The 12763-nt window shown below is 41.8% G+C and overlaps 1 protein-coding gene across 1 annotated transcript; it reads right to left on the bottom strand.

Annotated features, from left to right (window-relative positions):
* Window positions 1-1167: 1167 nt before the first annotated feature.
* On the bottom strand, window positions 1168-11404 carry gtf2h4 (general transcription factor IIH, polypeptide 4). The gene is made up of 14 exons (XM_085377924.1): window positions 11306-11404; window positions 10921-11109; window positions 10724-10828; window positions 9715-9846; window positions 9013-9195; window positions 7245-7353; window positions 5158-5226; window positions 4927-5010; window positions 4259-4415; window positions 3890-4020; window positions 3081-3128; window positions 2904-2982; window positions 2114-2175; window positions 1168-1697 (listed from the first exon to the last, which is right to left on the bottom strand). Exons 2-14 carry the CDS (start codon window positions 11034-11036, stop codon window positions 1587-1589), a joined length of 1386 nt encoding a protein of 461 aa, XP_085234050.1. The 5' UTR covers window positions 11037-11109; window positions 11306-11404; the 3' UTR covers window positions 1168-1586.
* Window positions 11405-12763: the final 1359 nt, after the last annotated feature.

Here is a 12763-nt window from a genome sequence, read left to right as displayed (position 1 = left end):
TAATCATCAGATTCTCCCTGAACAAACTTAAACCTTTAGATCAGATTGGGGCAATCACAGCCCTCTTTGTCAAATATCACCTTTACCTCAGAACATGGAAATTTGCTTTTGATTTGAAATTTGCTGTACACAAGTACAGCTTATTCTGGTATGTCACCACTTTGCCAAAATCAGGAAGAAGACCTAAATTGTCATCTTCAGATGAGAAGAAAATAGTTTGGATGCTCAAGAGCAACTCAGGAACCACTAAGGCTCAATCCTGCCATGAACTGGAAACTGCTGAACACCAGCATCACTTTCTATAGTGAAGTCAGTTTTGCATCAACATGGACTGAGGCTACCAATCAAGAACAAAGCCTTCCCAAAACCCCAGACTTTGACCCCATAGAAAATTTGTGGGCTAAGTTTAAAAGCAGAGAGAAAACCAACTGATTTAAAGAACTCAACCAATTCTGCCAAGAAGGGTTGTCCAATATCCAGAGGTGCCTGTGTGTATACTTTTGACTGTGTGGATGAGAGAAAATTCAAACTTGTGCACCTCATTCTTGTTTTTGAGTCACTGAAGATGTATGCTGTACAGTCATTCCCACACTGCAAAAGAAACTATTAAAAGACAAACGTTACCATGATATTCTTGCTCATGAGGAGTGCATTTTAACTTCTCATCAATTTCATTTACTCATACACACACATATCTACACAGTGTTTTTATCTATGCCTAGGCTCCTCTAACATTTTCATTCAATCACACTCACTAACTGGCACTATGGTGAACACACTGAAGGAAACTCAGGAGTTGCGATCCTCCTCAGGGAAGCAGGCTGGAGGGATCCATCAACCTTCCAACTGGTCCATGGCCTGGTCTAGCAAAATTCTAGTTAATCCTATCTGCTACTTCAAACTGGGAGCTACCACTAAGGTCATCTACTATATTTTACTGAATATGGATGAGTACTTCAAACAGCAATTACTTACAAGACACCATACTGTCCCAGTTAAACTTCCACAGCCACGAAAAAAAGCTGCTCTAGTGGCAATACCAACATAAAGATAAGTGTCTGTTGTTTCAAGCAGGTATTATGTGAAGTTAATTCAAAACATTATTGTGAAAATATAATTCAACAACTTTTATTCTGAACTCAAAAATATAAAAAGCCACAATCCTTATCCAGTGTGTACAGGGTGTCTTTGAGCCATGCACTTAGTTTTCAGGTCACAACACCAAACAGATCAATTAATAAAGTTGGCTTCTTACAAATTAATCTTCTGAGTTTGGTTCCATTATTGCTGTCAGCTTTTTCACTGTAACTCCACCAGTTATACGATTATTTACAGTGGCTGTTCCACAGTACTTTGTAGTACTTAGAGTCCAAAGGGTGTCTTCGAGAACTCAGTAATCAAAACCTGATTCTGAGTATAGGATACACACAGCTACTCAAAAAGGAAAGCATGAGCAGAAACTGTTCAGTTTAATACTCAGATGCTAGCATGTTGTAAAAAAATACAAAGTCATCTTCACTTTCCTATCGTACTAACAACGGTGATGGTAGTGGAAAGCAAGAAAAGCCACATTTCTCCTCCTCCGTTTACGTGTGAGATCGCTGACGTTTCCAGAACCTCTTGACCTCGCTGTGTCCCTGTGGTGTCACCACCATCACTCTGTGGGCCACATCCTGCCACACCAGACAGCCCAGGCCCTGCACCAGAACACCTTTGTTAGACACCAGCAGGCTACAAAGACAGTCTTGGCATTTGATGAACAGAAAAGTCATTAAAAAGATGTCCATCTGCTGTAACTACAACACGTCGATCGCATGGAATTATATGAATACATACAGTGAAAATATGGCACAACGTCACTGGCTCTTGTGCTGTAACACCAATACAGGAGTTATGTTTAATAAAAGTTGTACTATTACAACTTGTTACGTTTTGTTGTACACCAGGACGTTCCATTATGAAGACATTATGAGCGTCTTGGAGCAGCAGGTACAAGCAATGCTGGAGACCTCAAAATCAAAGCAGCATATCCTAACTGACTAAGGATCCTTAAAAACATTACACAGTATATTAATCTGTTATGATTCTGGTATTAATATAAAAACAAACCAACCTGAGCTCTGTCTCGCAGAACCTCAAAGTCAGCCTGGGAGAGGAACTGGTTATAGAGCACACCTGAAGGAGACAGACAGACACACACACACACACACAATCAGTTCTCTTCCTCTCTATCATAGTGTAGAGTTCATGCAATGAGAGTTACAGCTCAGCTATTTTGAAAGGTCTCCGTCAGCAGTCAGTCCAGCGTCACCAGGAAGAATCAAATGATGGTTCACAGACATTACATAGAGCGCCAAGGAACCACTCACTGATAAAAGTACATGTACACAGTCTGCTGTTTATTGCCACTTCATTAGATACACCTGTTACTTGTTAAGGCATATGACTAATCACTGAATCACATGGCAGCGACACAATGCATTTAGGCAACTAGGCATCATCAAGATGACCTGCTGAAGTGTGAACTGGGCATCATCAGAAAGAAGAAGAAGAAAGAACAGTGGATTAAAATAGCCTGACTGTTGGGATTGTCCTACACAAGCAATCTCATTTACAAAGAGCAGTCCAAAAAGGAGGAAACATTGAGTGAGCGACAGTTTGCAGGGAGATGTTTCACATCTAACAGGGAGGGCGGGTATTTTTCACCTTTACCACAGGTTTTAATGTGAAACTGAAAACAATATGTGAGAGCAGCAGACTACTTGTTAGCATGGCACGATTACTGATGCACGCCTGTAATTAGCACAGTGGATATGTACATTACAACAAATTTATGAAGACAAGAAATAAACAAGTAGTGTTAAGTGTTGTTTTGAACACACACACTTGATAAACATGCTCACCCTCTGTGAACTGCAGGCGATCTCTCTCCAGCTCCCACAGTCTGATCTGGTCTGTTATAGTTGGAGGCAGCACCGGGGTCTAAAAGCACAACAGAGGATGAGGATACTTTGCAGAGCGATTAACCTGTTCATTATTCATTTTACTAGACTGAACTGCAAAAAGAATCAATGCTGTACCCGAGTGAGCATGACAGGGTGAGCTCTGGTCCTCAGAAAATGGATAATCTGAACAGAAGAGAACACAAAATGTAAAAACTCAGCTCTGGAGCTCTGGAGCCAGTCGCCTTCAGAGGGACTAGACTCTGTCCCAGTCTGGACTTATCCACAGCGGGTGGGTATACTTGCACCGGCCCGGTTTGCTGTGGCATTTTGGATTTAAATAAATTGCCCGTGATTGTAAATGTAAGTTTTCTCTGTGGCCTGTCCGGGGTGTGCGCCGCTTCGTGCCCGACGCATCAATGTCAAAACAAGTGCACCCTCTTAAGGTTTTACACATCAGGACGTTCTAAAAATAAAATGTTCCTTAATAGGGCTTCAATTAGATGAATCACAAAACTATGTGCCATTACTCATTTAACAAAAATGAATATACTGTTCGACAATTCGCTGCTCTGGATTCAGGTGTGCGTTAACACAAAATCAAGTAGGGAAAACATTTGATCCTGAAGTTGTTGCTGAAAAGTATTACTAAAAGTTTCCAAAGAGGAAATCAAAGGTTTATGTGAGCTAATTCTTTCATACATTTACTGAGTGTTCACTTTCTACTGTAACATCAGGCCATGTGACGAAGGTTACAGCTCTGTGGTGGCAATGCATACGGGAGTGCAAGTCTAATGTTCTATCATAATTACTTTCTGTGTTTGTTCCAATCTGTCTAATGTTCACAGTTTGTGTTTTTGCTGCGGCTCCATCAGTACAGGGGATTGGAGGATGGGAAAGATGAGAACTGAATTTTTAGTGTGTAAGTGAGCCCAGTGCAGCAGTACCTGCTGTGCAGTGATCCCGTTGGCGATAGCCTGTTGCACAGACTCCCTTGTCAGCTGAGCCACAACTACATTGGGGAAGCGGTAGAGCATTTCACTGAAGAGAGCCACCAGAGCAATCTGAAGTTCTGAATCTGTGAGAGTCACACAAACACAAGTCTGGACAGGTTCTGTATGATAGCTGTGCATCCTTTCAAATGAAACAAAGGGGAAAATTACACGAACAATTAGAGATGCTACTGTAAAACAGTTAAAGGAAGTCAGGGTCAAATTCTATGCGGTTTACAATGGAGCTTCAGCCATCCTGACACCCTCTTAATCAATGGTTACATAGTGACTAGATGTGAAAAGTCTTGAGGTGTTCACACATACTTGTGTAGGCATAGATACGATAATTGGTTTCCACCACAATGAAACCTGCATCTCCAGTACCAGGACTGGAAGCCAGGTTAGAGGAGGAGGAGCTGCTGGCGACTCCTGCAGCCAGAGTGATTGCCAGCCTGGTGGGATAATATCTCCTGGACTTCCTCTAAATAGCAGAAGATGGAAGCATTAAAAAACAACAACCAAAACCAGACTTCTAACTACTGATAGTGTTCTGGTAACTAACTCTATACAGATTTCAACCATTTTTAAGCATTTAGGTCATTTTGCCTTCCACAGCTCTTTGTGGTGACAGCGTAATCAAACCAGTCCAACCCTGCTACGTAACTGCACTAACTTGCACTGCAGTAGCAGCTAGCAAACCAGGTCTCACGTGCAATGGCTCTGTCAGTGTTGTACTCTAGTCCAGGACACACAGGTTTCAGTTTGAAGTGTTTATTGTAAGCTGTACTTAACCTTTTCCCTCTAACTGCCCAAATTTGTCAAACAGTAGGAATGATTCTACACTTTCTTATTTACACAAGAAAGAAAACCAATCCGAAGGAGAACAACAACTGGTTAAGTAAAATCAAGCCACAACCATTAAAGCTAGACCCATTCAAACAGCTAGTTGGGTTGTTTTTTTGCACACAAAGTAAGATTCTCAAGTAGCTCACCTTTCTTTGGAACACCAGTCCAAACTCTCGCAGGTGCTGCAGAAAAGTCAGTAATGACTCGCTCATACCCTCCACCGAGTAATCCTAGGGCACACAGGCAGCACGTTAAAGGAAGACCTGAGACCACCGTATTACAGCAAAGTTATATTGCTTTTTGCACACACCCCAGTAAAAATAATCAATTAAAAATGAATAAATAAGTCAAACAGATGCTAACTGCTGTGCACTCACTCTGCCCAGACTAGAGAAACTGAGCTGGAATAAGAATGACAAGATCTCCACCAGGTCCATCCCTCTGGACTACAAGACACAAAGTATGAGATATGAGTAGATCGGTTCAATTACACATTTAAGCATTTAATAACAAGCAAAGGAAAACAAATAAACTCCATCTTGGATCATTGCATGCACCACATGGCACTTTACACAGCAGGGCTGAGGTCTTACAACAGCAGTGAGATAAAGATTCGCTGATACGGAGTCATTTCTACAACCTCCTCGATCCTGAATGGACAGTTTCTTTTTGTGAGATCAACACTTTTGGTCCGTTTCAGGCTGGGGCTTCAGCTCTAACATTTTAATTCAACACAGAGGACACCGAGACACGTGTGATGCAGCACTGACAAAAAATGGAAAGCAGAAGATGTTTTCTTTGGGAGTAAGCAGGATGGACAGGATGAGAAATAAGGAACAGCTCATAGTAGGAGAGGATGGAGGGTGGATATGGTGGACAAAGGATGATGAAGATGGAGCTGCCAGGCAAGAAAAGGGGAAGCCTGAGAGGAGGTTCGTGCATGTAGGACATGCAGAGGGCTGGTGTGACAGACGAGGATGAACCACTGTGGAGAGCACTAAAGGGAGCAGCTGAAAGAAGAGGGGGATCTTGAACTATGGGCACAGATTTGATGTCCTCTTTTTAAATCGATATTAATGATGCATTCAACATTGATCCACAATTAAGAGGTGGCTCATAGCGTTTTTCTATAATTTACATAATTTGTATTTCTGTACGCCTGTCTGGTCCAGGTCACCCTTAAAAAAAGGTTTTTAATCTCAGTGGGATCTTCCTGTTTAAATAAAGGTTAAATTAAAAAAAAATTAATTAATGACAATTTGTAGTCATTAATATTAGTCTAATGTAACCATAAATTATTGTCTTTTACGGCAAACTTACCAGCAGAGTGGTGTTTCTTGTTGGACATAACAGGAAACAAGTACAGCTCTGCACACTCTGCAGCTCTCTGAGTGTTTGCTTAACTGTTCATCGACACGGGTCGAGTATGTCCTCAGGTCGAGCTTTAGTTGCTAGGCAACTGACAACTAAAATCATTGGTGAATAAACACCTCAAGGACAGTCTTTCAACAAGCTTTACAAATGTATTTCTATCCATAATTACACTTTTAATTATGTTACATCAGGATTCATCCATCCGCTTCCGCTTATCCTTTTCAGGGTCGCGGGGGGCGCTGGAGCCTATCCCAGCTGTCATAGGGCGAGAGGCGGGGTACACCCTGGACAGGTCACCAGTCTGTCGCAGGGCTAACACACAGGGACAGACAACCATTCACACTCACATTCACTCGCACATTCACAGCTAGTGACAATTTGGATTATCCAATTAACCTATCCCCACAAGCTGCATGTCTTTGGACGGTGGGAGGAAGCCGGAGTACCCGGAGGGAACCCACGCAAACACGGGGAGAACATGCAAACTCCACACAGAAAGACCCCGGCCTGATGTTGGAATTGAACTCAGGACCTTCTTGCTGTGCGGCAACAGTGCTAACCACCGTGCCACCGTGCTGCCATCAGGATTCATTATTCACTTTAATCAACGTGGAGTGCGACAGGATGATTAATGATTAATTATGATTAAATGGGTCTGGTGACACGAAGAGCCTGATTGGTTCAGCTAAAGATGTTTTTCTTACTTCACAGGGAAATGATGGCTGATTGAGAGTGGGAACAAAATGAATTTACACGCTGATGTAAAGATGCTGCCCAGTTTTCATTGTTATTCACAACTGCCAAGTTTCACTTTGTCTCACAAATAGATTTCCATTCCCACACAGAGCTCAGCCCTTCAGGCCAGTATGTGCACTATATAGAGCAGATATCCTTAGAAAAGATTTCTGTGACCCAAAGTAGGGTTTTCAGTCCAGCCAGCGTCTGCAGCAGCTCGCATCGAGGACTAGAGCCCCGTCTGCCTGAACACGTGCTAGTCAGAGTAATGACAGGCTACAGACTCTAGAGGCTCAACGACCTGCTCGTCAAATCAGTTTAAACCTGATCAGGTTGAAGTAGTAGAGAGGCATACCTGAGCAGTTTTGAGGTACTGCAAGGTGAAGTACCATAGCTGAGAGGCTGTGTCCAGAAGGAGGAACTGGAAGCCAGCTGAGGTGATGTAGGGCGCCTCTCCTGCTTCACTGACAGTCGGAGAATAAATCAGGACAACATGAGATACAGCGCCGACATTACTCGTCAACAAACCCTCCCCCATGGCGAGTTTCTGTTAACGCCATGGAGATGAAAGAAAATTTATTTTAGCATAGTCTACTCTTTACTGTTACTTCTTTCATACAATGTTACAGCTGTCCACTTTGGATTTCCTCTTACTCAGGCGCACCCAACACGTTATTTACATTTGACCTGAGCTCACACAGGCTGCACACATCATCCCCCCCCAGCCTGAAGCCTTTCTTTGATGTTTTCTGGAAAAGTCTGACCTGGGCTTCCTTGTCTTGTACGGTTACAGTAACAATCTACAGCGTCAGTGGTTACTAATCGTAGAATCCATCAGGCTCGGCAGCTGGAAAACTCATACGTCATGTACAGGCAAAGTCACTGAATACAGACTAATTGAATTTACACTGCATGGGTGTGTCTAGCTTTAGGTGCCGCCTGACTCTACCCAGCAATTGAGCTAGAGTACTTGAGGCCAGAGAAAGGAGAGCTGCCAGAGAGCCTTTCTGGTTTTCAGCTAGTGAGCTGTGTGTGGTGACTGCTTACGACTGGTCTGTGAAGACGAGTGTGTGACTGGCCTTCTGTTTAGTGACCAACTTTGAGTGTTTCCTTTCTTTTGAAGGTGACAGTGGCTTGTTGTCTCTTTCAGTTTAATTAGTATGAAACAAAAATTAATAAAAACCTAATTTATCAATTTTGCCTTCATGTCTCTTTTTTATTACGTTCCCCCATCCCTTGGAGTTTCTAAAGCATAGGTGTCAAACTCTGGCCCGCAGCCTAATTACATTTGGCCCGCAAAGCCACACCAAATGACTATCAGAGCTGGCCTACTGGTATTATACAGTTAATATATATATATTGTTTAGTATTAAGCTTTGCTTGTTCCATATTCAGTTTTTCAGCAAAACGTGTTTGAGTCCATAAGAAAAGATTCATTCTTATATCTGGAGGAAGACTTTTTTTTTCAATAAATATTAGCGTTAGCCCGCGACTTTGTTCCAGTTTTGAATTTTGGCCCACTGTGTATTTGAGTTTGACACCCCTGTTCTAAAGGATATGAGTACCAATTCTTTTCCCCGCATTAAATAGTCCAATCACCATCAGACAACAGCCAGAGGATTCAAGCCACGTTTCATTCGTTTTTCAACACTGACTGTTTCATTGACTGCAGCCAAAGCAAACGCCCCAGGGCTACAAATAAAAACATGAGCACTTCTTTATAGAGAAAACCAACAACATCTCACAGTAACAACCATCACTGGCAAGAATGCAGATGTTTTTGACTGGAGCACATTATAATGCTGAATTTCATTTATATCACATGAGCTGTAAATGCAGATTTAAAAGTGTTTTAGAGTTTTTACTGTTACATTACTCTGGCCACTCTGCTTGCATTGCTCCGCAGTGCTCATATGGCACAAAGTACATTTGCAGATTTTTCATTAAAAAGTTCCTGATTTTTAATTTAAATGTACTTATTGTTTATAATGTTTGCACAGTCACATTTCACTGTGTTTTGTACTTGTACGACTATGCATGTGGCAAATAAACAATCTTGAATCTTCTTACTTTCATATACATTACATGTAAAATGTGAATGTGACATAAAGACTACTGCATACCTTTTCATGAGGCCTGCTTGAACCAAAAGCTGTGCCAGGTCCTGGCTGACAGCGCTGGGAGAACCCACCATAAACTGCAGGATGATCTCCCAGCGCTCCATAGCATAGCGGTCAAGACTCTCAATGTCTCGTGCATGGCGGTCAGGGCCCAGCGTGCTGCCCTCATCAGCCCAAGCTCGCCCCCTGTGTGTTGAAACAACAATGATTTGGCTCTCTTGGTTAATACTGGTCCTGCAGGAATGAAAGAAAGTGAAACCGAGCAGGTAACAGGTGACTTCACTGACTTAGTTTTGGGCCCAGTAACTGTTGTGGATAGGCGTAGCTTTGGGTCACGTGGTGTCGGTAACAGTAATAGTGATTGCTATATCATCTGTTCACGTCCCGAGGGAATTTTTGTGAATGAGTGGGCGATGGGGGAAGTCGACTTTTGCTGACCACTCAAGCTTAGAATGTTTTTGATCAGTGTTTTTCTGGATTTTAAGGATTTGATAACAACTAAAGAAGTTTTTAATCTGGAACTTTGACTTACGTTTTGAACAACGGGCGCGTCAACATTATTCCCCTATTCAGCTGCTCGGCGACTCAAAGGCTTGACAGTCGCCAATAGTAACCATGTTTTCACTTTTCAAAGAACAGTTCCTAAAAGAGAGAGAGATGCTGCAGCCCCATGACTAATCGGTATTTTCACAGTGGCAGACGTACCCCCCGAGCAAAGCTGTCCTCAGGTTGTCTTTAAACACCGGATTTAAAATGTATCCCTGCAGACCACCCTGCAGCTGCTGACTGTGCCAGAGGCGGAGACCAGCCAACACTGAGACACATTCATCGTGGTCCCTGCAGGAGGAAGGCAAAGACAAAAAACAATGAACAGAACTGGTTATCACGTTGAAATGTGCAGTCCCCTGAAGATGTCAAAGACAAACTGCAAACACTGAAGAAAACTTATTTCCTGTTTCAGAGACACAGGGATGCTCCGCCATCCAAGGACAGAGCACACCTGACAGTTATCAATCACTTCATGAGGCAGACACAGGGTTGAACAGCGAGTCATGCAGTTAAATGATCTGCACCATGTGTTATGCTGGTCACCTGCCGCTCCAGAACCAAACATACAAAGGGGACAAAGAGCACAATGAAGAGAATAAATTTAAATCTACATTCAACCATTTAGGAAACACCTCTAAGCCACACACGAGGAACATAAAAGTGTAACAAACTTCTAATAAATTCATGGCAGTTACCATTATCTTGTTTTTAATATCTTCTGCTAAGCTGTTAATTGCTTCACAAACCAAACAGGCTGCTGACTCTTTGGCAACAATTCCTGCTCTCATTTTAGTCTCTGACAAATGTTTCAAATGAGTTTTAAACAATGAGGAAAAAAGTTTAAAAGCAGAAAACAAGGGCACTGACACAAGGCTGATATTTGAGGCATAAAAACAGGGGCTCTCCTGCTCAGACCTACCAGGCTGGGGTCATCAGCTGACAGGACCAGTGTGTTACAGAGCTATTTAGAAATTTACTGTGATTTTAATGAAAAAAACAAAACTTTGGAGTTTGTCGTGCATCAGCCACCAGTGATGTGCACCAAAGTTTAGCAGGTTGTTATTTTGCCCATGCTCTAACTCTTCTATTTTCATGAGAATCAGCAGAGTAGTTTTGTACTTGACTGACAACACAGCGGACAAACAGAACAACAGAGACAACTTACTTCTGACTGTCTTTCTTTACCCACAATGCCACAGCTGCCTGGGGGAGAGGCTGATCCAGGAACAGCATGCGCATCACATAATTCTTTGCTAGAGAGGGGAGTTCCCTGTAAAATATCAAAACACATAAAAAAAACAGGGAAGAAGATTCACTCAACACTTTCTATATAACAAAAAAGAACCAGTCACAGGCACGCACCTGTACACAGCCAGGCATGTCGCTGGGTGGTTGTAGAGTCTGTCCAAAATCTCCGGACTCAGCTCCTTCAGGTATTCATGCAGGTTCTTGCATTGCAGCTGGACACGCAGCTTCATGGTCTCCAGCAGCAAAGAGGAACTTCAGCAAACGCGGTAAAGCTACTTCATACCCACGAGGCTCCCAGATTTCCTTTAGAAACACAAAAATGTAAAATTGCTTCAGCCGTTTTGTCAGACACTGACAGTATCTGACGGAAGACTCCGTATTCTGTGGATCCAGCTTTATTTCTGCACATGTGTATTCTGCGTGTATAACTGGACTATAACCAGGACAGCTGAGCCACACAAAGCTACCACGTGAATACAAATATAAAAAGCTATTTTACCGTAAAGTAAACCGCCGTCTTCCTATAGATAAGTACTTGTGCTGTTCAAAGTAATTGTTATTGCTCGATAGCTTTCTCAGCTTTCTGAAGCGGCCATGTTTCCAGGTCATGTGACCTGAACAGGAAAATTCTCATTGGTCGTTTTCTTCTTCTGTTGCTTTTAATTGAGATCGTACTATTAGAAGGGTGCTATGTCGCCGCCTGCTGCATTTAGTTTGGAAACGCTGACATCCGGGGAAATTTTTTAAAAAGATGCTGTAAAATTACAAAGTGGATTTGTATTGTGGTAAAACCTGTATTTTACGGAAGACTTGAGTCAAAATGTTGGACATTTTACAGTTTGCTGTTCTGTTCAACAGTGTTGTGTTATGCTGGGTTTTTTCTTCTTCTTCTTTTTCACAACCCAGTTATACAAATGAAGGCAGGCTGTATAATAAAACCACTCTCTGTATATTAAAGTACAGTTAGACAAGGATCTGGAATATGAACTGTTAATTACGCCCATCCTTGTGGACTAGTTTGTTTGTGGACTTAGTTTGTCTGTTTGTTATTTTATCTTGTGCTTTTGTTTTTATTGTTCTTTATTTTGTCTTTGTTCTATTACGTGTTTTATTCTATTGTTAAGTATCTTGAAAGACATTTTATAAATAAAATGTATTATTATTATTAGTAGTAGTAGTAGTAACTTTTTTTATATAAGTTACTAGTGAGTAACTTATACCAAAGTGTTCAAATATCCAGTAAGTGAGTGCACTAGCGTATGCTAGTACTCTAGCATGAGAGAATAGGTTGTCTAATACTCAGGGTAGGGTAAAGGTAATATCTCTCCATACTGTCTCCGTTTTGGAACAAGCGCTTGCATACCCTGATAAACCCCCAGGAAACTGAGGCTTAACTGTGGCTGTAAAGCAGCTGATACAGATCTTACAAAGGTATAATCCACAGATAATCCAATCTGCACTTATACCTTTCAAAGCTGCTCTGTCTTCCAACCTGAGCTTGGCCAGAATCAAAGCAAATATTACTGTCTGATGCCCAACACAAGTCATTTTTGTAATAAAGAGCTAGCTCATTTAAAGTCTTCAATGTCAACACAAGTGAAGATGGCCAACAAAATAAAGCTATCAGAGAGCTTGTACATTCTTACAAAGAAGAAATGTCCTGCTGAGCAAAACAAACTGCAGAAGATACGCACCAGTGTCTCAAGGCAAAGAAACGCTCTTCAGTTGTCCTCTGAATACCTTCACAGAGTGACAACTGTAAACAAAGGTTTCAAGAACAAAATGTTATTGCAAATAAAAGATATTGTGACCCTATTTTCCTTTCATTTGACACCTTTTAGTTTATGTGGGGGTAGTTTGTCCTACATTTCTGTTAATCACCTGCACACAATCCTGATTTGTGATCAGCAAATGGCGAAAAATCATTAATTATAGAAGAAAATTAGAAGGGGCAGTT

The sequence above is a fragment of the Diplotaxodon limnothrissa genome, linkage group LG18, assembly GCF_057381915.1.
Source record: "Diplotaxodon limnothrissa isolate DT_005_m linkage group LG18, D_limnothrissa_male_GT1.1, whole genome shotgun sequence".
NCBI classification, from domain to species: domain Eukaryota; kingdom Metazoa; phylum Chordata; class Actinopteri; order Cichliformes; family Cichlidae; genus Diplotaxodon; species Diplotaxodon limnothrissa.
Note: the sequence above shows the minus strand (reverse complement) of the source record. Positions and strands in the feature narration are given on the sequence as shown.

Coding starts and splice junctions, on each gene's coding strand:
- gtf2h4 (XM_085377924.1), bottom strand. CDS start 11,036: ATGAAGCTGCGTGTCCAGCTGCAATGCAAGAACCTGCATGAATACCTG. Junction 2,983..3,080: donor ACCCTGTCATGCTCACTCGG/GTACAGCATTGA, acceptor TTGTGCTTTTAG/ACCCCGGTGCTGCCTCCAAC. Junction 2,176..2,903: donor TCGCCTGCAGTTCACAGAGG/GTGAGCATGTTT, acceptor TGTCTCCTTCAG/GTGTGCTCTATAACCAGTTC.